We start from the raw sequence: 24,869 nt of genomic DNA, 5'->3' as shown, positions 1-24,869 counted from the left end.
TGCAGTCCCCGGGCTTAATGCCAAGGATACGTTTTGCTGCCCTATTCTGGATTAGCTGAAGTGGTTGTAAAGTGGAAGAAGGTAGATTTAGGAGAAGGCTTTTGCAGTAGTCAAGCCTAGCGAGAACCAGAGCTCGGGTAACATTGAGCTTCTGGGGGAAAGTGAAAAAAGGGATAATTCCTTTAAGAAGGAACAGTTGAAAGTGGGACTTCTTGGCAATGTCCTGAGTGTGAGGGAGGAAGGAGAGAGAGGAGTCAATGATGACTCAAAGGTTTCTGGCTTCAGAAGAAGGAGCCGGGGGAGAGCCCATGGAGGATGGGCAGAGTGAGGGAAAAAAGAGGAGCAGCGGTCTCAATGGGAATGATCTCAGTCTTGCTGGCATTGAGGCAGAGATCGTTGGAAGTACACCAGGACACCAGGACTGGATGGCAGATAGGCAGTTGAGATGATGGAAGATGCAAGAGGCTCATCAGGAAGTTTGAAACAGAGTTGTATGTCCTCTGTGTAGTACTGGAAGTTGGCGGAGAAGGAATAAATGAGGAGTGCTCTATGAGCAAGGCAAGTGTTGAATAGCAACGGGGGAGATCTGAGCCCTGAGGGACACCAGAAGGTGGAGAAGGAAGTAAGTGAGGAGAAGATTCCCAAAATGACTTGTGACAAATGGTCAATTAGGAAGGAGATAAACCAATCCAGTGCCCGCTCCAAGATACAACTTTTAACCGTATCGAAGGCAGAGGAGTGATCGAGTAGGATGAGGGAGGACAGCTGTATAGTTTCAGTCCAGAAAGGTGAGCAGTTCTTCAAAAGTGTTCAGAAGAGCAATTTCTGTACCTCTGGATGCCCGGAATCCAGATTTATGGTAGTGGAGACCAGCAACAAGTTCAGTGTGGGGGGTAAGTTGTGGAAAGGCCAGCTTCTCCAGCAGTTACCCAAGGAATGGGGTTATAGAAATAGGGCCGTGGTTGGCTGCAAATGTAAGGTCTGCTGAAGTTCTTTTTAGGAGGGGGCGCACAAGAGAGTACTTGAGGGAGGATGGGAAAGATCCAGTGGCAAAAGAGTTGTTTCAGAGATCAACGAGTACAGGGGCAAGATAGCCAATGTTGTCCTTGGTGGTTCTGGAGGAGCAAGGGGAAACCTCTTCAGGTGTGACGGGGGAAGGAGGAGCGAGAGGAAGAAGGAGGGTGAGAAGCTGTAGGAGGCAAAGGAGTGAGGGAGGGGATGGGTGGGAGGGTAGCAAGGGTGCTCAGGATGCCCAGAGTTTTAGTGGTGAAGTGTGTGGCCAGTTCTTTGCGGAGGGCCTGGGACGGAAGAGAAGACTGCAGAAGGGTTGGCTAGTTTCCTGCAGATTTTAAAGAGTTCAGCTGGTTTGTTGGATGCACCGGATACTCGTGCCTGGATGTGGGCCGTTTTCCTTGTACGGATGGAGAGTCTGTATTGCCTTTGGAGCAGGCGTCAGGCCAGTTTGTCAGAGGGTGAGCCTGAGGTTTGCCACTTCCATTTCACAGCTCTGCACTTTCGTTTCAGGACTTCAAGTTCAGAGTCGTACCAGGTGTTATGTTTGGAGGCAGGTTTCAGGCTGATCCTCAAGACTGGGGCAAGAATGTCAAGGGTGTTGGTAATGGCCAAATGGAGGTTGCTGAGAGCAGAGTCAGTGGTAGAGTCTGGGAGTGGGGGAGAGGGGGGATGAAGTTGGATGCGAAGGCAGCAGCTGACACGTTTCATAGGACGGATGTTCGTGAACGAGGTTGGCATGGCTATTGGAGGAGCGGTCAAAGGGCCGAGGGGACTCAGGTGAGAGCAGAGGACAGAATGTTCTGACCAAAAGAGTGGAGTGACCAGAAGGGGGGAGAGAGAGAGGTCAGAATGGATGAGGGCATCCAGAGTGTGTCCAGCTGAGTAGGTTGGGGCAGGAGGGAGAATGTAGAGGGATAGTGATGTGCAGAGGTCAAGGAAGAAAGTACATGCTGTGACAGGGGAGTCCAATTGGAAGTTGAAATCGCCCATGAGGAGATTAGAGGTGGTTGAAAGTAGGGAGGAACAGAAATCAGTCCATTCAAAGAGGAACAGGGTGGTAGTACCAGGAGGCCTGTAGATGGAGCAATGGTCAAAGAGGAGAAGGGAGAGATGACCTGCTTGTAGACCAGGCTCTCAAAGGAAGAGTAGGGCTGGGTGGGTATGACGGAAGAAGGAACCCACTCAGGGAAGATTAAGGTTAAGGCAACCTCACAATCAGAACAGTGAGGTTGTGGCTTGGAGATGATGTTGAAGCCATCAGGGAGAAGGGAGTCAAAAGCAGGGACTGAGCTGGCATTGAACTATTTCTCAGTAACAGCGATAATGTCAAGGTCAGTCTCTTCAAGAAGGAGGCAGATGTCGGCAGAGTGTTTGTTGGCTGAGCGGGCAATAAGAGTAGCCAGTGAAGGAGGTCTCCACTTTTGAAGACTTTCTGAGGTGGAGTACAGGGACGTAGTACACCAGTCAGAGGGGGAGGGGTAGGGAGAGTGGTTTGGGGAGAGGCAGGTGAAGGAAGGAAGTTAATGAGGGATGGCATGAGCCGGTCAAAGAGGATGAGGTTGAGATGAGGACCCTGAACCAAGATCATGCCTGTGTGGTAGACATTAATGATGCAGCGTGATGATAAGAAGCCGGCCAAGAGGACTTCCCACTTGCTGCCACCATTAATGGGAGAGGATGTGAAAGGGAGGATAGTGGAGATGAGATGAGGAGTCCATAGATCTCGAAAATGGACAGAGAAGAAGATATAAGTGAGGACCTTGTGCTTTTTCCTTGCAGACTTTGTGAGAGAGGGAGGATGGGTGATATTGTAGCAGTTAGAGAAGATGGATGAGATGGTGAGAGCCATAGGGGCAGCAGAGGTTAGTAGAGGAATGAAAGAAGAGTGGCTTCACAGCACAGTTCTAGTAGTCACAAAAGGTACAAATGCAATCCAAAAAGGAAATTCAAATTTTAAGAAACAAGGGGCATACATGCAATGCAAAGAGGGTGCAGGGATGCAAAAGCGCACACATCTAAATGCAAATTTCTAAAATAGGGGCACACATGCAATTCAAAGAGGGTGCAGAGATGTAAAAGCATACACACCTAAATGCACATTTTTAAAATAGTGCCTCAAATGCAATGCAAAGAGGGTGCAAAGATGTAGGAGCAGACACACCTACATTCGAATTTTAAAAATAGTGGCACAAATGCAATGCAAAGAGAGTGCAGAGATGTAGGAGCACACACACACCTAGATGCGAATTTCTAAAATAGGGGCACACATGCAATTCCAAGAGGGTGCAGAGATGTAAAAGCGCACACACCTAAACCCAAATTTCAAAAAAAGGCAGCACAAATGCAATGCAAAGAGGGTGCGAATTTCAAAAATAGTGGCACAAATGCAGTGAGAGAAGAAGTAGTTTCGGTGAGGCAAGGAAGGCAGAGTAAATAGGCACAGTAATTGGTTCAGAAAGTTAGTGGAGGAGTCCATGGGGGAGTTCAGCCATCACTCACTGGTAGATCTGCAGTCCAAGTTCACGGGGTAGCAGTATGTAAGTCTGGAGGCCGATTCATAGTTTGAGGAGTGGGACAAAAGGTGAAGGACCTCCCGGCCCTTCTCAGCCCGTACAGGCACAGACAGGGCCTCAGATGTGGGCCTTCTATGGAGGGGCCGGCTACCACCTGCCGATGCCTCTGATTGGCTAATGCCAGGTGAGGCAGCCAATTACAGAGGGGGGCAGGCTTGCAAGTAGTGGATGGCTCCTATGCCCTAGGCAGGGGTGGCCATCTTGGAGAATGCTCACCTTACCCAAAAAACAATACTGGTAGAAAAGGTTTGTGCCTACTGGGAGGTTGTAAACTATCATGGATGTCCCAGGTTAGGAGCACTTTGCTGATGAATTAGTAGCACTTCATCTGAGCCATTTTTATGTGTCTGCGGCAACTTCTTTGAAATAAATGCTTTTTGTAATCCCCTACCAGTGACAAAGCCCCACAGGGCTTACCTTCTTATGTGTGCCAGCAAGGCTGCTCCACCATCTCCAGATAGAGGGAGGAAGGTGGTAGTGGGAGCACGATGGTTGCTCTTCTTCTTTCTCCGGATTCTTTCTCAATTCTTTATAGCATTTGGGGCAAAACGTGTTAGGGAAATGACCAAAACCATAAAGTCAGTAGAACCTTTTTATTTCTAATGACACATCAAAACCTTTATTGTATCTTTTTACAGCAGATTCATATATTAAACAGATATGCATTTATTTAGTTGTATGAAAGATGAGGACAATTTGAAAGAGCCCTTTTTGGCAATTATTTGAACTACTTACTTTCCATCGCCCCACTGGGCAATCTGCAAATCGTGTGTGCGTAATATGGCCTACACGTCAGATGTTGTATCTTGTGCTCATAGTCCTCCTACACTGTAAAATTAGTAGATAATATAGTGACTGATTTTTAGGAGCCACCGGTTACTATATGTACTGAAACCAAGCCAGCTCACGTGGTTTCAATGCGGTTACCTGTGAGATTTGTAAGAACACTTGCACGTGGTATAATGACATTTCTGGCACAGCTAGAACATTACAGCCTGGGATTTGCTCCCTAAAATGATGCTATATTGACTGAAAACATGAGATGGGCACAGTTAAGGGGGTGGTTTCAAGAAAACCTGACAAGTCCCATAACAAATGTATAATCGAGCCCCATGTTTCCAACAACAATAAGCCCCAAAATAGCTGATGCAGTTGGAAATAGAAAAGTTGCCAAGTGATCTGTGACGAAAACCACACCTGTATATGGGAGAACAGGGAGGGGCTCCTGCTGAATCTGTACCTATGAGTAATGGCTAATGCAGCATCTCATACTCCTCCCCTTTGCTCTTAGATAATAACACGAGGGTCACTATGCATCTCCCACTTCTGCGGCTGAACAGCTGCATGACCATCAGTGCACCACTCCTTAAGATCATCTTTTAGAGAGGACCTGGTCATTTTAATGGCTACTGAACAGAATTTCAGGTCGACTTGTTCACCAGGAGAATTTTATTTTTTATGTGTGGCGTACAGAAATTAGAGTTGGGGAAAGGTGAAAGAAGGGATACATTGGTGAACAAATGCTCTCACTGGCTGCACCATTTAAAAGTTTGCTTATGGATTAATCAAGGCAACACATGTAGCACAGAATATATCCAATGTGCGAAAAACACTTTTTTAACGCAATAAAATATTTACTAGCCAATATATCTTTGGTCAATTAGCTATCAAATATTGATCTCTCCTGCTCCGGGGCTCATCAATACAACTAACATGTCCCTTGGGCAGCCGTGAAGAAGCCAATCCTGTAAGTAAAAGTATTCCACGTCCATCTTCATTAACACTTTTGTCGAAAATAGCACCTAGACCTACTGTAAAACCAGATTTAATAATGCTGCACTGCCTGTAGAACTCCTATCCAGGATAGTATAACAGAGCTGGGTTGCATGGTTTACAACAAAAATCAGGAAACATTCCATTGAAACTCATATGTTGGAACACGGCAGCCCTTGATAGTAAATGAATGAATGCTGAGTATCATGCATTTACATTGGCCTGCCAGATGATATGCTTACTGGAAATATGGTTGACGGATCCATGACCGTAAACTCCATAAGACCTTCCCCTTCTCTTCCTCCTTCTCTCCCCTTCTGCCTTGCTTACCTCAGTTCTTTTTCTCCACCTTCCTTTCTCCTTTTCCTCCCGTACTCCGTTAATTTTTTCTTACTGGTTGCCTGGTTCACTGCCAGAGCCTCAAAGGTGTCCCAGGCCTCCTGGCTAGTGTTTGCACTTGCCTCCATGCCACTGCACTTTGTTCAGCATTACTGCACTTTCTGCTTACGCTCTATGAGCGAGGCAACCTCGCTGTACTTAACCGAGGGCCCTGTTGGACTGGACACTCTTGTTCCCCCCTACACCCTCTTCCTTGCACCTCCATCTGTACACATGCATTACCTAAAAGTACTAGGACTAGTGCGTTTGTCTGTGCCCCCGCCCCCATCCACCTTTTTTCTGTCTCCCCCCTAACTAGGTGGAAACTGTAACAGCTCATGCACTTGCACTAGGAGAAACGCTGTCTGGCCTAGTATGCTAGTTGTTCTGTTTAGATCATTTAGAAACGTCAAGGCCAAAGAATGATTACTGTATTCCCTTGTTCCCTTCCTGCCTTAAAGCGCTTTGAAGCACTCCACCTGCGTATAAGCACTGTATAAATAAACAATTACAATTACAACTATGTAAAAAAGGAAACTTAACCTGTAACACTGTTTTTGGCTTCGTTTTAACAAGGTTTGTGCTTGGACATTTCCTCTGGATACTCACATCATTTCAGTGATTAGCTCATTTTTCAAAAATCTACGAAGAGAATAGTGCTAGAGTTGATACTATTTGATCATCAAGGTGCACTTAGACATGAGTCCACATGACTCCCTTGTTTTCACCATTAAGCAAATAGGTAATGCATTCTTTAGCTTCCTATAGGAAGAGTCTTGCTTCCAGATCATTACCGATTAACGCTATTTTGGGAACCAATCATTAAACTTCAAATCTTACTCAGAATTGGTAACACCATTTTGAGTTTCTCTGTTTCATGGCGAACAGCCAAAATCATGCCTATTTCCAAAATTCGGTACAAGAAAACACTTCTTACTTGGCTGATTTCACTGATAGAAACTTTAGTGACCAGATATGGAAAAAATGTATTTGATAGAATATGTGGTTGGTGCAGCGCGACGGGCATTACATCTCATTTACAAGAGGGGATTTTTAAGAGTGTGGGGGGCAGTATCAGCCCTTTTGCTTGAATTTATTGATCAATAAGGTTGTCTTCCTGAAGAAACTAGAAGTATAGTTAAAGTTTGTTGATTTGAAGACAGCATACAAAGGGGTTCCTCATGTTTTGCTTCAGAAACCGTAACGAAACTGCTATTTCCACCTGAAATGTTGCTGTTATTTCAGCCATAATGCAGTAGGTGGAAGATGGGGCAAAGTCGGGAAAACTACAAATGATTTCCTTTTTAAGAAGGGAGTTATGTGAGGCTGCATACTTGCACGATGATAGTGTTCGCTGTTCAACAATGACATTTTGGAAGTTGACTCTGGGTTAGGCTTAGTCCATCCCGTTTCAGTGGGATTAATCAGAGCATCCTCTGTTTTGTGGAGGATGTTGCACTCGTCTCAAAAACTCCAGATGATGCTGAGCAAATGTCCATGACCACCGATTAACTAAAGGGTTGTTTATAAACATAAGAAAAACCTAACCAAGGCCAGGAAATTCCTGAAGTAAATTTTGTCGATACAGGGCATTTAGATGTGAATGTAATATTCTACCAAATGCTACTTGCCATCATCAGGCTGAAAAAAGTCTAACTAGTCTTAATCAGTAAAGGTCGAACTGCCATTTCATGATCTTTAGAGATCTATATAGCCCAAGCTTTGCCTGCGGCCCACTCCGAGCGTATTTTCTTGAGAGGTATTAGCAGATGTGTTACATTCACAGGGTACATATTCATTGCCCTGGATGTGAGGGAACTGGGTTTTGGTTTATAAAATAGGATTGGAGTATCTATGGCTCTGATAATAAAAATGGTAATTCCAAAATCGTCAGATTACAATTTGACAAATGATCTATTACTTGTGGAGCAGATGCCTCTGTTAAAAGTCACCACTCTCATGAGTACCATATGTACAAATGTCAGTTGGAGTTTGATGTTTATTTAGACACAATTGAGATACTTTTTGCAAAGATTTATTTTCTTAGGCTGGATATAGCTACCCTTCCTTTCTCATGTTTTACCTTCAGCGGGCAAGGAGAGCTGAGCGAATGTTGTATATTTTGCTCAAGGGTTACGGAGACTGCCGTTTATTTTATGATCCTTATACCTGCCTTAGAAAAATGATATTTGCAATCTTTAAATTCTTGATGCTAAGAACTATACAATCTGTATTAGAAATATGGAGATCTACTAGCCAATCATCAAACGTTTTTGAAGTGTCAAGCTATCTGACAAAAGCTTGGGGACCAAGTTGAAGACCTCTTTTAAGGTCATCAATCAGACAACACTGTTGCAACTGAATCATTTTTTGAAATCTAGTGTATGATGCATCTAGGAAGTGTTTTTGTTACTGCATTTAAGTTTCTGTTAAAGTCTACTGGGTGTATGATGACTTGACGATTTTGATTCCAGTTATTGGTTTTTAGTGGTGTGATTTTATGATATGGACTAATACTGAAAACAAACTTTAACATGCCTGTGAAATGTGAGGTTTTATAGCCACATGCCTGAAATAGACTTACTTTGATTTGACTTGATAAATTGGTTTGCGATGAGAACCGCAAAGGACCATAGACTTGTTTCATTTTCTCATTGGCTTGATACAGTGGACGTTTTTGATCACCAGCTTCACAACACCAACAACTAAGCCAGTGTAACAGTTGCTAAATATTATTATTCCTACTGATAATAATGTTTTTTGTACATGTCATTTTATTAATCATACGCAAATGTAATACACGCCAATGCATTATGTATATCAACGATTAACATCAGCATCACATCATGTGCCAGTCTCAATGATCGTCGAGGTGAAGGTGTCAATTATTTGCCACAATTTCACAGTAAAAACACTCCCTTTCCTATGCCGTCCTTTATGTCCTTTCCTGTATCTTCCAGCAAGGTAATCCAATCTAACACTCATTTGCCTGTACCATCTTCCCGTTCACGGTCCATGAACATCTGGAAACAGACTTGCCCTAGTCCTTTGGGAATTCCACTGGTTACACACAATTAGTCAGTGTGAAATCAACAAATATATTACCTATTCCTTTAGCCACTCAGTTTAATATAAAAACAGACTACCATCATGGTATTACATGTCTAGACCATCTTTGGCCAACTTGTTTGGACTCTTCAAATTCTCAGTTGGGATCCAATACATATTTCATATTATAATACTGATGTTTCAGAAAACAAATTGAAAGGGCTTAATTCACAATCAATTCTGATGTGAGTGAGTTTGCTGTACACTATTGTGATTTTGGGTTTCAGGAATACCTGCTTACTGGCTAAGTGTGGAATCTTCATACTGACCTTTTCCTATTGCTTCATTTCTTCATTTAGGATCTTGCTTGATGGTATTGGGTTCAAGATTGGAGCAGGAGTTATTGCAGATATTGAGATATCCAGGACTTCCAAGGGACGACCAATTTTGACAATTTCGGCCTGCAAATCAATTATAGGTGATCTTGAATTTACAGTTGGAGGAAAGCAGTAAGTGTCTGATACTTACATATTTCTACATGTGGCCTTTTCATTTTATGAATTTTATATGAGGGTCAGTTGTGTGCCTAGACCAGAGGAAAATGTAAATTACTACTATAAGGAAACAATGTAAAACAAATTCATTTGCTTTCTAAGAACTGCATTCCTATTTCTATTTCTATTTTTTTTTATTTATAAAGCACAACACACCAGGAGGCCTCAAAGCACTAATCCGAGCAATAGGGACAGGGCAGGGTAAATGTGAAAAGAGTTGCTTTACTTGCAGCCTTTTGGATCTTCTGGGTGGATTAAAAGAGAACACACTTTGCTTCCTCTCTTATAGCAGAAGCTGGCAATGGAGCCTCACTGGTGGAGATCCAGTAACTTAACAGTGTAGTTGAAAAGTTTACATTTGTTTGAAAGCCACAGATGTGTCACTTCAACTGGTGCAGAGCTGCAAACTCACCAATAAATGAATCGTCTTCATCTCCCTTTCTCTCCTTAACCTGTGTTCCGTACCTGTAACACCCTTGATCCCCTCGCTCCATGTCCTTCTCATTATACCTTTAATAGACTATCATTCTAATTCTATTCATATTGTACTCTTTACAGCAATGTTTGCTTTGTGTATGACCCAGCGCTTGCATGCACACAACCATCCCATCTCATATGTCACTGGATGTTGAACGATCTGCATTCTCCAAACTTCAGAAAACCTAAGGACCTTCCATTAATTTATTTTATTGGATATTTGTAAGGCGCCTATACAACAAATGGTGTTTCAAGGTGCCACAAGACCAAAAAGGGGGGGAGACAAGGGAGAAAATAATAAATAACGGTCCTACTAGGCTTTGTGACATTCGGATTGTGCAAGTGCAGCAACAAGAATTGCAAGGGAGAGGGGGAGTGCCAGTCTGCGCAAATGCAAAGTGCTAGGGTGGGAAGGGAAGTGTAGGGTAAAGAGGAGAGAATGCAAGCAGAGGGCAAGTACTAGATATTGCATGGAGTCCAGGGGCTGAGGGTACACATGCTAAGTGCGAGGAGGGGGTGGACTGGGTGGGGGGCCTGGTGCCCGGTAGAACTCAGAGGGAACCAGGCAGCCAGTCACCGCGGCCGATGTTAGCAGGGGAGGGAGAGAGGGAAGGATGAAAAAAAGGAGTGTCATGAGGAGCTTCCGAGATCTTAAGGAGATCGGACCCAAGCCTGAGAGTAAGGCAGGGAGACCATTGCAGAGGGAGGCTCCTGCAAAAGGGAGAGATCTACCCTCCACTCTCTGCTCAGAGAAGCATCTGATCTGCAGAGAGGTGGAGCAAAGGATCGAAGGACACTGACCGGGAGGTATTTAGGGGGGGAACGCTGGATGTTTAGAGGTCCCCGACCCCAGACGGCCTTGTGGATGATGCAGAGAGTCTTGAATTTTGCAGTCACCGGGACCCAGTGGAGAGATTTTAGGGCTGGAGAGATGCGGCCCCTGGGCTTCAGGCCAAGGATAAGTCTCACATTCCTATTCTGGATTCAGTGCCGGATTGGGCCCATCAGCCAACTGGCCCGTGTAGTCTCTGGGGGGCCGGTTTCTGCCCACGTCTGGGCCCGTGTGAAAAAAAAAGAATTTGTTAAAAGAAATAAATTTGAAAGCATGTTTTTTTTTGCCGTTATCACCACAAGCCATTGCATCTCAGTGTCCTCGGTCATTTGACAAAATCCTTGTGCCTAAAAGCTTCTGTACAGTACAGTGTAGAAATGTTTGACCATAGCAGATCAAGTGGCCATTGACTTCATTGTGCCACAATGAATGCCTTGCATACCGTGAAAAATTTATACCGTGTTTAATAACCGGTACTTGGCTCACTAAAGACTGCAAAACACATAGGGCCTCATTACACGGTAGGCGGTGAGCCATTGCGCTATTAAACTGTGTTTAATAACCGGTACTTGGCTCACTAAAGACTGCAAAACACATAGGGCCTCATTACATGGTAGCCGGTGAGCCATGGCGCTATTAGTGCCATGGCTCATGCGGTAAAATACTGGCACCGCCTTGGTGGAAAGGGGATTTACCTCCCCATTCCAAGGTTGGAGGGGCGGTAAATCCCCCTTCCACCATTGCCCTTCCCCATTCCCATTTCTGCCCCATAGGGCTCTATGGGAATGGGGAAGGTGCTAATTAGCTCCGAGGTCCCTTTGCGGGTTGGATTTTAACGCCTGCAAAAAGCAGGCGTTAAATCCCCCAACCTGCAAAGGGACCTCGTAGTAAGGCGGTAAGGATTTACCGGTACCGGTATTTTACCGGTACCGGTAAATCCTTACCGCCATCCGTGTAATGAGGCCCATAGTGTTGTTTCCATATTTGCATCCAGGCTGGTAGCCAGAGTCTGCCCGGGTTGCTTGATGTACAAGTTACGTTGCATGTAGTGTACTGCTGTTTTGCCCATACTCAACTGCGATTAAGCTCATCAGAGCTAGAAGTCAGACTCTGGACCACGAGAAAGCTCTGTGAGTGGCCCTCTGAGACGAGAGCACACGAACATCCAGTGCGGACTGCCATTCGTGCCCGAGGCTCTGCTCCAATGAAGATCACAATCAGAGCCATGCGCCACACCTGCACTGCCTGCTACCTTGACCTAAAAATATTTTTAAGTAAAACATAAGTACCTTACTGTGCCCCCCCAGTAGGGTACTTGTGTTTTACTTGAAAATATTTTTTATGATTCCAAGATACATACAGCACCGATTTACTTAAACAGCGCTTCCCAATGGCAGCCTCCAAAGAGCCCGGGGCTGCCTCCTAACAACGTTTTGTGTAGAGTGCTGAAGAACCATCCATCAGCCCCAGATACAATTAGAATTCTAATCCGAATTTGGTAACGTGAATGGAACCGCAGGGTTATCTCCTCTAAAGGTCTTGGATCTTGGGTTATTTGCAACACAGCGGAAATACAATTATTAGCCAATGATAAAAGGAATGTCCAGTCAATGTTATATACAAATATCTACTTTATTAATACACAAAAGACAGTCTAACAACACTATGAAATACAACCCACCCCATAAAGGAATGCAGAGGACAGTTTCAAAGAGGGAAAAGGGATGCACCCTGGATAAGGACAGAAGGGTAGGCGGTATAGTTAATGAGCACAGCAGTTTATTAAGGTTTCTTGGCTTCAGCACAAAGGGAGCAAAGGGTCTTACAATGTCTCTACGGGCCTTCTGGGAAGGACCAGGGGGACCGAGCTACAATGTAGCTTTCATTGTTAGTGTTCTTGGTGCCCGACAGGGTTGAGTCAGCTTCAGGGTGCCTTGCAGGCTTCTGTGACAGAGTTTGAGATGGGAGTCAGCTGCGTGTATCACGAGGCAGAGTCCAGCGAGTGGTGCTTGACGAACATCTGCAGGCTGGCCTACACAGCGACTCATTGTCTCAGTGCTGATCAGTGGTTCTGAAGCACTGATCGAGACATTTCAGATGTCTTTAAGTGATTGCTGCTTGACAGCGGTCAGTGTTGCAGTCGGTTGTGGATCGAGGAAATCGACTGGCTCGGAAATGTCCTTTAAGGAAGACGTCGGAAGATGCTTGTTGAGGCATTTCTCTGACCTTCTTCACTGGGCTTGTGTTGTCCTTTAAGGTAGATGGCCCAAAGATTAGGAGTGTGTTGCAGGCTGCAACCATGTCCTTGGTTTCAGGTTCAGAGACCTTCTGTCACTCCCTATCCAGAAGCTTGCTGCAGAGCCTAGTAGGGAACAAACACTGTGTGCTCACTGAGTACTGTTCTGGAGCGGCTGGAGGGTCCTGTGAGTAAATTTCTACCTCTGTTCCTTGAGAGACATTTAGGGGAGGGATCTTGCTTCCCTCTTTGGATATCCTGGCCTTCCTTCACTGGCAGAAGATGTAAGGAGGCAGAGTGTACCTTCAGCCAGGATACAAGATTGAGCTCTTCTTTCTTACTTTTTGTGTAGTCTTCAGATGATCTGCCTAAAGAGGGGCTCAGCACTCGTTTAAAGCCAAGTGGGCCACACTGACTGGTGTAGGCTAAGCTTATCTTGGTGAACCAATCCTGGGGTCCCTGCCAACAATGTCCTGTATGTAGGAGGTCATAACCAGAGTGCTTTGGAACAGTAAAGGGGGTAAAAACAGGAACAAGATGTACCCCAGAACTAATATGGCAAACCCTTCTCTTAACAAAAATAACTCTGGGCTCACTCCTACTAAGTCCTACCCATCATCTTGTCTGTTTTGTTCAAAGATTCGCTCTGGTTAGTGGTCCTGCCTGTGTGGTTCCTGTTAAAGTGTCAGGTCTCCATTGAAGGTGCTGAGAGACCAGATTCTCTGACTCTGGCAAACAAAATTCTCATACCTTATGAATAGGGTCCACCTAGCGGGGGTTGGCTACTGCAACAAAAGACCCAGGCATGACAGTTCACTGTCATCGATACTGAAAGACAAGAGGTGGATTCAGATTGAAACAATTACATATGAAAGATTGTTGGATGTTCTTCCTCCTTTGTTATCCTCTGAAGCCGAGCCCCATGTGGGCTTGTTTGAAGTACCCCATGTTGGTATGATATTGCTGCCACCAGCTGCAGGGCATAACAAAAGAGCAGGGTGACTGCATAGAGCCTTTGTTTGTTAATAAGGCTCACCATTGCAGGGGGAAGGTTGGTCCTCCCCCCTTCCAGGGGATGACAGCGTGCACTCCATTTCTGTCATATTCCAATGAAATATGAAAGGGGCAGACTGTACCTGCAGGCATTGTCCAGCCTGGAGCACACAGGTCTTTGCTTTGCCATGAAGTGAGCATAGGAAAATGTGTGTGGATTAGCCCAACATATTTTCTTGAGGTTGGTCTACCATTTGTCCATTTAATAAAAAATCTTTAAAAAGCTAAGGCGAGCGCACGCCCAAAACGCGGATGGTTGAATTCCTCACACATGCCTTCTTTCAGCCCCTGAAGCGATAGTTCTGTAGTGAAACCAGATTGTGAAAGATGTCTGGATTTCTTGGTGCAGTTGATATATGAGTGGAAACCTAGGAAGGTACCTGGGTCTCTCTGAATATGAACAGCTCCTTATGATTGGGTGGCCATCAATGCTTGAATAATTGTAACTCTGTGATTGAGAGCTGAGTAGGGGACAGGAAGGGAAGAGAACCCCACCAAAACTAAAATGGTGGACCTCTTTCTATGGTCCAATATTACCCCTCTTGCTTCTCTAACTCCTCCCCTTCCTATGCCAGCAACATCAAATGCCCTTTGGTGTGCAACACCCTGCTGTGAGGCTGGCATTTGTTATGAGAGTGACCCTTTTAAGCAGGGTTCCCAGAAGAAGTTAACCACATCATTGTAGTATTTAGTAACAATCAAGAAAGCCAGGGCATGTACACCCTTGACAGAAAGTATTTTTGCCCGAAATCATGAGACTTTGAATTACTTGCAAAGCTGATAAGTGAAGGTAGCTTAGTTGGAAGTATGTGTAGCCTTTCATTTATAGATGGGGATCTAAATATGAGTTTCTATGCAACCCTATTTTTTTCTTTACCCTATTTTCTCTGTACTGAATCTAATATTGCTTCTTTAGTCATTTAGGTATATCTGCCAAGTCCTGCCTATTTCTGTAATATGCTTCCCTTTCTCTCTACTCTCCTTGAGTGTATTACCTACTCCCAGACCTTTACCCATCTTAATTCAAACTCTCTTCTTCCTCTTTATCAATGTGGCACTCATCCTGTTGAGCTCCCAACACAGGTCCAAAACCAGGGAAAAAACAATCCACAAAAACTCAAAATGGAGTGCATCACATGCAGGAAAAAATACAAAATGTGTTCGTACATCATGGCCCGGAAGATGAACTGAACATAGCCAACTACAACCCGTCCCTTACAGGCTGGACATTTTATAGCCATCAACAGAACATTAACATATCACATATGTACATATGAAATGTAGCAAAAACATCATCCTAACATTATCCATCTTTCTTTTCTTTTTTGCTATGGGGATTACGGTTTATGGTCGTTCCATCTAAAAAAATGAATTGAAAAAATTACCATTGAATGCATGTTTTTTCCTTTTTTTAAATGGGGGCGTCCCCAACAACCTTCTGTTTTTTACCCTTTAAAACCCATTATAAATAACACTAAAGCCTTTACCTCGAAAAAACATGCATTCAATTTCAATTCAATTTTGTCGATGGAATGGCATTCAATGGTAATGTTTTAGATGAAATGACCAGATACTGGGATTACCCTTGCTTTATTCGACACATTTACCTTCAGCAATACACTTCATTACAGCAACATTCAAACTATATTATTATGTGACATTCAGGCTAAAATGTCATACACTACAACAAGACAATATTCAAGTGCTACAAATTCATGCAACTTACATCTATAAGAGTTTTAAAAGATCAGCACAATTGAACTTAATACATATGCCTCATCAAATATTTCCTGCGTGACCAAGCTCGATATACAAATCTTGCCACAATATACATATCATTTGCAATTACAGTGGACTGGCATAGCGTTACAGCTTCCATAGCACAAGTAACATGTGTTTTCCTAAACAAAGGCAATACATACAAGCTTCTCAAATCTCTATAGCCCTCACATAATAACAAAACATGCATAATTAACTCAGAACCTGAGTCACACAATGGATAACAATCTGAAATATGTCCTTTAGAACCACTAGTGAATTTCACAGTGTTCAGGGTGCCTGTTCTGACCTCCATAAATAATGATAGTGTGTAGGCCAGAGTTATTAAATCTAGATATGTTTCTGGGTGGTCGGTCAAAAGGCCGAAAAAAAAATCTCGAATAACAAAAATCTCGAAAAAAAGGCCAAAAAAAGATCGATTTTTTTTTTTTATATATATGTATTTTTTGGGTCAGGTAAGTAAAAAAAGGGTTAAAATAAAAAAAATAGAAAAAAGGGGGGTTGGGGGGAAGCCCCCCATTTCGAAAAAAAACGTCATAAAAAAAAATTCGATTTTTTTTTTTTCGGCCTTTTTTTTTTGAGATTTTTTTTGTTGAGATTTAGAACTTCTTTATTATGACTATAAACCATGTTTCTGATTCCTGTTCAATTTTTAAATGCAACTAATCCAATCCAATCTTTACATTTAGACAGTAGCTTATAAGACATCCATAATTGGCCTGTCTGATGGCCGATTACACATCTTCTTTAGTACAACTAGATAAATTCTTGGGATTCTGTCAGATGTCACTTAATCCCAGTCCACTCAGCTGGTGTCCTACATGTTTATCCCATGGCAATGTATACCCTACTGGGTGGCAGAGTAAAGTGGTTATGCCGAAGTAATCATAATAGGTTACTTGCTCAAGATTGGTCCCACCTACTTGCATTGGACATACACCAGATTTAGTTTTCTTTGGCTTAAATACCATTAGTTTGCTCTTGTTCTTGTTTAAGGTCAAGACCAATTGGGAGAATTTGATGGTAAAGCACACCAGGCAGCACCTGATCTCCATAGGGGATGTTGCCAGCAACACAGCATCATCGGCAAAGAAAAGTTCCAGAATGATGTCATTGCCAAGCCTTGGGGATCAAGCCTGCCACCTTAGCACTCACTCATCAGTTCCAGGATTATCTCATTAATATAAAGGCAGAACAGGAGCGGGGCAAGCACACAGCCTTTCCGAATGCCCATTTCAACACTAAACTCATCAGTAGTCTTGCCTGCAAGGCCCACCTTTCCACCTCTGTATTATTACAGTAGAGTTGTCCAATTACTGCTACCAGCTGAGCAGGCATCCCCCGATTTGCCATTACCTGCCATAGCTGATCTCAGGGAACACAATCAAAAGCAGTCTGCAGGTCCCCAAAGACTGCATAAATCTGCATCCTTTTCAATGCTCTATATATTTGTAGAAGAAGGGATGAACCAAGGCATTGGTCAATGGTGCTTGCCCCTTGTTGAAAACCAGACTGAAGATGAGAGATTAAATTATTAGAGTTCACCCAATCCTGCAACTGCTTTAACAGCACCTTCGCAAATACTTTTCCGGTGGCATCGAGCAGTGAAACAGGCATGTAGTTGCAGGGTTTTTCCCTGCCTCCTTTATTGTAAATTGGCACTATTTCAGCTGGTCGCCATGAATTGGGAACTTGATTTAATTTGACAACTGCTAAAAACTATTTCAATAAAATTGGTGCCCAAATATCTGGTTCGTCCTTCATCAAATCTGCCGGAATCCTATCGGGGCCTAGGGCTTGCTCAATCTTAGAATTTACAATTGCACTCTTTACCTCTTCTAGTGTAATATCCATTAGCAGTTGGTTACTTATAATCATCTCTGGGTCTTTACCTACAACCCCCTCAATACTCCAACATTCATTAGCAAATTCATCCTTATACAACCCATGGAAGTGATTTAACAAGTCCTCTGGAGGTATATGGCAATGAAGACCATTATCGTTTGTTGCCTTTTTTATCAGAGACCAGGGACCAAAATGTCTTGGTGTCCCTTGTAGTTACTGCCTCTATGATATCCGCGCACTTGGCTTTATGCTATCCCTCTTTTTTCTCCTGATTTGTATTCTTCTATTTAATTCTACATGAATGTAACTCTTCTTTGTTCAGTTTACCCTCTGTTGCAAAGCCGTTTGTCAAGGCTTTCTTAGCCGCCCTGCACTAATTATCAAACCAATTAGACTTTGCCACCCCTTTCATTTTTTTATTTCTTGCCGGTCTCCGAAAGAGGGGACAAAGTCCCATAACCAGATGGTCAAACTGAGTCAGGACCTCCCTATCGCTTAGACTACCACAAATACTCTACATATTTGCTAGTGCTCTTTGATAAATAGCCGGTTTTAATACACTCATCTCTGTGATCCCATTTGATAGCACATGTAGCGTACCCAGAAATCCTAATTGAGGCAGTTGGTACTGGTTTACCTTTTAATCTTACCACCAGCAATAGAGGTTCATGATTGCGTTCTCTGCGGTCAATGATAGTAAACTTCTCAACAAGTTCCCAATCGCTCAATAGCACCAGAATATAATTGATCCACAAGGGATAATCAACCCCAAAAAACGTACACCTTCCTGGGCGATCATCACTGCACTTGCCATTGCATGCCCTTAAATTGAGCCCTTGCAATATCCGGGATGAGTCTAACACCTGCTTATGAGCCCGCAGAGAGTAACTAGTTTCTAAGGCTGGTATGTCCCACTCCTAATCAACTTCGTCCCATAGACTTTCCAGTTCTTTTAAGGCTTCAAATTGTAAGTCCCCACCCCCAACCAAAATATGAAGTTCCCCATGTGCCATATCATCCCTACTGGTTATTAATTCCTGCAATAATGTTAATGTCCCCAGAGGGTTAGTTCCATAAGGTCTGTTATACAGGTTAAATATAAGTAGGGTATGTCCCTCTCTATTTTTGCCCATTACTCATTGGAGGTCTTGTGAGCGCTGTTGGTATTATTCTGTTTTGCACCCTGAGTCTACAGCTACTAAGGTCAGTAATCCCCCCCAAGGTCTCCCTCTAGCACCTTTAGTTGTTAGGGTATTGAATGCCTTGAACCCCTGTATCTCAAGCAATGTTAGGTACACAAGTTTCCTGGATGCATACGATCACGCTATCCTGTATTAAAGCAATCTAGTCTGGGTCCATTAAGTGCCTTTCAATCCCTGCAACATTCCAGGAAAGCTCCTTTTGGCTTTATCAGGGCTTCCAGGATCGGAGCTTCAAGGGGAGGGGGGAATCATACCTCTTGTAGATCTACATTATTTAACGCATGGTTACATCTACTTTCAGGTAGCAGTTTCCTGTGGACTATCTGTTCCCATCCACTGTACGGAAGAGGCCTTAATGATATTGATGTTCCGGGTGGGGGATAGGTTATTGCCTCTATTGCCAAAGACTCCTTAGCCAGTGCTTTGTCCTTCAATACCAATTGGATATAATGATTGTGTCTGTTGGGCATAGTACTGCTGTCACAGGTAATAATATTCTCTCTTATGACAGAGGTACATCTCCTACCATGACGTACCCAATGGATACTCTTATTTGTTAGAATATCTTTGTTCTCATCAGATTCCTGTCTTAATTTGGAGACATTGCACATGAAGACAGTTGCACCTCTCCTTGCCTCAAGCTGATTGCTAGTATAGATGGTGGGGATCAATCATTTTATATTAAGCGGCTGGTTATACCTACTGTTACCAGTACTGCATGGGGGGTGGGTAGATGCATGTTTATTGATGGTATCTGTTATTAGTTTTGCCCACTGGAGATCTTTCTCAGCACCCACAACCTTGGCTGTTGGGTGCACAGGCTTACCAGCAATACTATTGGCCATCCTCTGATTCTGTAACAGGGCTGGACCCTTAGCTAGTGTTCCACCAAATGTTGCACCATATACATCCATCTAATAAGACCACAGACAGATGTTCCCATCAGGAATTATTGACAACTTATTCTAATGATTTTAACTTTTTTTTTGATCAGTTAGGCCTTAGTCTGACCTCTAACACGAGTGCCACATCTGCTGTAAGAAATCATGAATAAATCTTACATATACCAGAACCAAACATACAAATTGACAGATAAACCAATATATAGAAAAGGATGCAACATGTATTTAATCATTATTCAATGCATCAGGAAAGTCATATTATTTAAAGATTGCTTGAAAACAACATATGTACATTTCACAAAAATGTCAAAAAACAATTAAAGCAGAACCCACAAAAAACAAGACAGAAGCTTAGATAATCAAAGCACCAGACACCCCAAATTAGATATCTGTAACCTTTAAGCCACTCAAGTAAACAACTGGAATCATTTAACACCACGGGTCTGCATATAATGGCGTGCACCTACACAACATAAACATATTGAGTGTTGTATATTAACAGCAGGGCAAAACTGCTTCTCCCTACATAATTATATTAGTGGCAATACAACAAAGAGCGTGCACATCGCAAACTTTTCGTTGATATAGATGATTCAGCGCCACTGTCACGACCAAGAAAGGTGGATGACCGTGTGGAACCAAAGAAATAAATAAAAAAAATAAAAACAGATACAACACTATAATGGACCTACAGAACAATTGAATAGCAGATTCTGACACCTGAAGAGAATACCGTCACCAAGCAAACAGAAAAAAGATCTGTTTAAGTTCTAAAAATGTTGACCCAACAGATCCAAAAGAAAAGAGAGATCCCCATCTCAAGCAGGGTATCAATCGATGGAGCAACATGCTCCCTTTACAAGTTAGAAAGTTGGATCCCCTGTTCGGTGACAGTATTGAACAGCTTAACCACCAATTCTTTCAATTTCCCAATCTTACCCAATATTTATTTTAGTTAATTACTTAGATGGCACTTACATCCGCACATTAATAATCTATGATGTTCTTCTGGTTGGGGGTTGAAATTTGTATTGATCTGGCTGGGCCTTTTTGTTTTGCCACTCTATTTGTGGATGCTATTTTCCTAAAGACCCCCCATAATATTACTGTTTTTACCCACCTCACAATCGCCAGTTGCCATAGATCTCGTTACATTGGGTGTTGCACTCTGGTGAACCACTTCCCCCCGGACCTCACCCTCTCCCATCAGGGCAGAGAATCTATTCTGGAGAAGAATTTCAGGTGCAACCCTAGTGGGGCAAAAATTCAAGTTAGAGATTGTTGGGTTTGCCAACCCTCCATCTAGCCCCATCATGTATGCCCCCATTAGCTCGATAGAAGTTGGAGCAGGCAACACCATCTCAGTATTTACAGAATCCTGTGATTGCTGTGTTTGAGAATGACTGGTTGGTGAGCCCACCAATTTAGCGGGGATAAGATAGTTTTTACTCCCCTCCTGGCCAGTTCCATTACCTACTATGAATGTATCTAAGGGGTCCTCGTTACCCACTCTCCTTCCACACCTCGGACCCAATGTTCCAACATCACTGGAGGCAATACCACCCACCTCTGCCAGCTCTATCACACCCAATCCATCTATTTCCTTATCTTGGATTGCACAATTTGATATGATGGTTCTTGAAGGCCCCCCATCGGTGTCATGTAAAAAACCTTTAATTTCTGAGATAAGTACATTAACTTCATTAATTGGCTTAAATAGTTTTTATACCCTTTTTGGCCCAACCCCAGGAGAAATTGTGGAATTAGCCTTACGCTTCACCATTCTTAGAAATAGGTGCGCCAATCCTCTACAACAAAATGAACAACCTCTGTTCAGAGGTCAGCACTCAGGTCAAACAGGCCCTAATGGATCTCTTCAGAGGTAAATTCAACGGTAGATTATATTACCTCCCCTCCATTTCCCATGGCAACCTCTTAAATTATTTAGATGTTAGATATTAAGATGTCTATATGGTTTCGTGTGCATATATGACTACAAGGTACAATATGCAAGGTTAAAAACTTCTGACTACAGGTGTAGGCCCAGGCCAGTGTTAATTCAACACTTAACAACAGAAAGTGCTAAAAATGCTAAAAATATATCTAAAATATGCAGAAGGTCCAAAACTGCTTAGAGGTTATATGTTAAAAGTTAAGGTGTCTAAGTGATTTAAAGTGCATGTGCATAAATAGCATGCTAAATACAAGGTAGAGTATACGAAGCAGGAAACCTCTAACTGCAAGTATGAGCAAAAACAAGATTGATTCAACACTTCAATTATAAAAGCAGAGCCACTGTAGAATGCTAGAGTATACCTAAAGTATGCAGAATGCCCCAGGCTGCTATCAAGCAGTTGAATAGGCTGTGCAAAGAACGCAACATACAAAGTTATGTTAACACGAATATTTCCCCCTGTCTCCTATCTCGATATCACAGAGAAACTACTAATAGCAATACAAATCTTTAAAAAGGTTTTAAAACCCTGGATTGTCAAAATGTCTATTTAAAACACAGTAAGCTCAATAAAACAGTATAAGATGCCAAAATAGAAAAGCAGTTAAAAATTGTGAATGACGAGCAGAGCGGAGAACGCGTGATCCCTCAGGGGGCAGCCATAGTCCCACTCCCCCTCGCCGATCCACACAACGCTCTTGGTAAGGGCTGCACGTTGCAACATACGTTATAGTCAAGCAAGGCAGTTACAAGACAGTTACATTACGTTGTAGTTCAGGCAAACCCCCACAGAGCCTTTAAGAGCCTGTATGATGGTGTAACGGTATTACAATAAAAAACCGGAAGGAAGGAGAGCCGCTCTTAGGTTGTAGCAATTATAACAGATGATGGTGTCAGAAGTTAATACAACAGTATTTTCAAAAACTCCCAGCTTGCCGTAAATACCCCCCTTTCCCCAGTTAGCAGTGTCAGTGTCAGTGCCTTGGTGGGCCGAAGTTGCTCCCAACAATGTAAACAAGTACTACAGCAAATAGGTGGTGCTCAAAAGATCACTCACCACTTGCCATGCAGCAGCTCCACACGCACAGCATTACTCAGTGCAAAGTCTCCTGGGCCACTGCTCTGTGCATCCAGGCACCGTTCCCTGATTAAGTTAGATTGGGCAGCTTTCCCGAACGAACATCTCCCAAACAGCGGCACCCTTTGCCTCGGCAGGCTGCGCCACAAGGGCAGCCCGCTGAATGTTATATGCACACCCTTCTCTTCCTCTTCCACCAACACAGCACACTGAGCAGGCAGGAAATAGCAGGGGACAGCTCACAACTCCCAAAACAGCAGTACCCATTGCCTCGGCAGGCTTCCATTATCATTGGCTGGTCATCCCCAGTCCCCTAAAGAACCCTATACATTGTTCAGAAACTATTGGCAGTTACCATTTTGTCACCAAAGAACACCACCCACCCAACATAATCACACCCCCCTTGGTCAGCCCAAGTAATTCACCAATACTGTCGTGGGAATACAGTCTAATTGGACAATGCACCTCAGACAATTGGGGCCACAACACCCTACTGAGATGGACCAATGAGCAACAAACCAACATGTCACAGACCACCTCTATCAATTTCCCATTCCCATCATCTGTAACTGCTCACTACGTAACTCCATATCTTGTTACATGTTGCCAGTCCTGGTACACCATCCTCTAGTACCCTCCCTGCAATGTATGGCCTTCTCGAAAACACATGATCAGTCAGCTGCTGAACACCGCTCCTGGACAATAATTTCTGCGAATTTCTCATTAATATTTTTCCCATTTCACATTGTGGCTGCCTGAGAACAGGCCCTATCCCTCACTGCGGCCTTCACAAACATTATGTATTCTTTCCCTATCTGATGAGGCAGTGTTTGCTGTCTGGGACAAGCATTCATCCCCAGAGAAATGCTTCCCTTGCATTGAGCTCTCAGCCTGTTTACAGGGCAAGATGAAATTCAACCAAGTGCTCTCAGCTAACAACTATGGCCTAATACACTGTAACAGCAGCTCAGGGCTTCTAACTGACGCCTACACGAAATGATGAGCTCTTGCTCATAGCACCTAACATCCCAACAGGCATAAGACACAATAATGTGCTTCACACTAGGCGTTCTAAAAACACACAAAAGCAAAAGGTGCACATGCCTATCATGCGAGCAAATATTTAAGGTAGTGAGCTGCGCCAGATGGTGGAAGTGTTATTGTGTGTGCTATGGAACTTCTGGTCAGCTTCCATTTGTGTCATGAGCTGGATGATGGGCAGGTGTGTCACACAATGTGCTGTGTGTTTTCTTTGGAGTGTGTTGCATGCAGCAATGTGGCGTCATGCACCATATATCCCATCCTCATTGTGCAGGCAATGTTTAGTACGCCATGCCGACTGCCATTGGTAATTCCCCGGTAAATTTCCACCTTTAAAAACACACACACAAAAGACACATTCTGGGGCTGGATTAGGGAAAAAACGCTTTGATAATAAAAAGTATTTATTTTTTGTTTTTTGTTTTTTTTTGGTTTTTTTTAGGAGAATCCTAAGAAAATGTATCAAAATGACTGGCTTTTGTTATTTCCAATCCCTTCTTGTTATTGTGCATTTTCAGATAAAAAGTATTTAATGTGACAACACATGAAGCACATTTTGCCTTTTTGCAGATGTTCACTGGGAAATGCCATGATTTTTAGGGGTCACACTTGTTCTGGGGATTGCTGGTGAGCAGTTTTACCACTGTTTGCAAATGGCGCTAGTTTTCAGTGATTGCTCAGGTCTTGTGCTTGGGCCTTCTGGGGGCAATACACAGTATTTGTGACGTACAAGTGTTTCCAAAATAATGCATCTGGTATTCAATTATCACTGGGATTTCCCGATAGATTTGTATGACTGCCAATTTGAAATATCCACAGTTGCATCCCGCCACCCCTTTTGATGGCATAATGAGCCTGATTTACACAAGCGTTTTCAATGGGAAAGCCCCATAAGAAAACGCTCTGTAAATCAGGCCCAATAGGTGCTGTGCATCGCCGTGTCTGATGTAATGGCAATTTTACCATGAGCACTATTCGGTGAATAGGAAAGCGAACATAATTGGCCTTATTGCGAGTTGGAGGGATTTCTTTGCAGCACTTCGACCACCGGCATGAATACCTCTCTCAGTGGTATTTACACAAATCTGACCATTTCAGAACTTGCCACTGAAGAAGCGCTTCTGCTTAAT

General features: G+C 43.3%; 1 protein-coding gene across 1 annotated transcript in view; it reads left to right on the top strand.

Moving 5' to 3' along the window:
* Nucleotides 1-24,869, top strand: part of BPIFB2 (BPI fold containing family B member 2) — a 103,675-nt gene that overhangs the window by 14,782 nt on the left and 64,024 nt on the right. Inside the window, exon 5 of the mRNA XM_069652405.1 lies at nt 9,146-9,295. Within this exon, the coding sequence (XP_069508506.1) occupies nt 9,146-9,295 (150 nt within the window). The remainder of the gene's footprint in view (nt 1-9,145; nt 9,296-24,869) is intronic.

This window comes from Ambystoma mexicanum, chromosome 3p, assembly GCF_040938575.1.
Source record: "Ambystoma mexicanum isolate Mex_15411 chromosome 3p, UKY_AmexF1_1, whole genome shotgun sequence".
NCBI classification, from domain to species: domain Eukaryota; kingdom Metazoa; phylum Chordata; class Amphibia; order Caudata; family Ambystomatidae; genus Ambystoma; species Ambystoma mexicanum.
The sequence above is the reverse complement of the archived record's forward strand: the minus strand, read 5'-3'. Positions and strand labels throughout refer to the sequence as shown.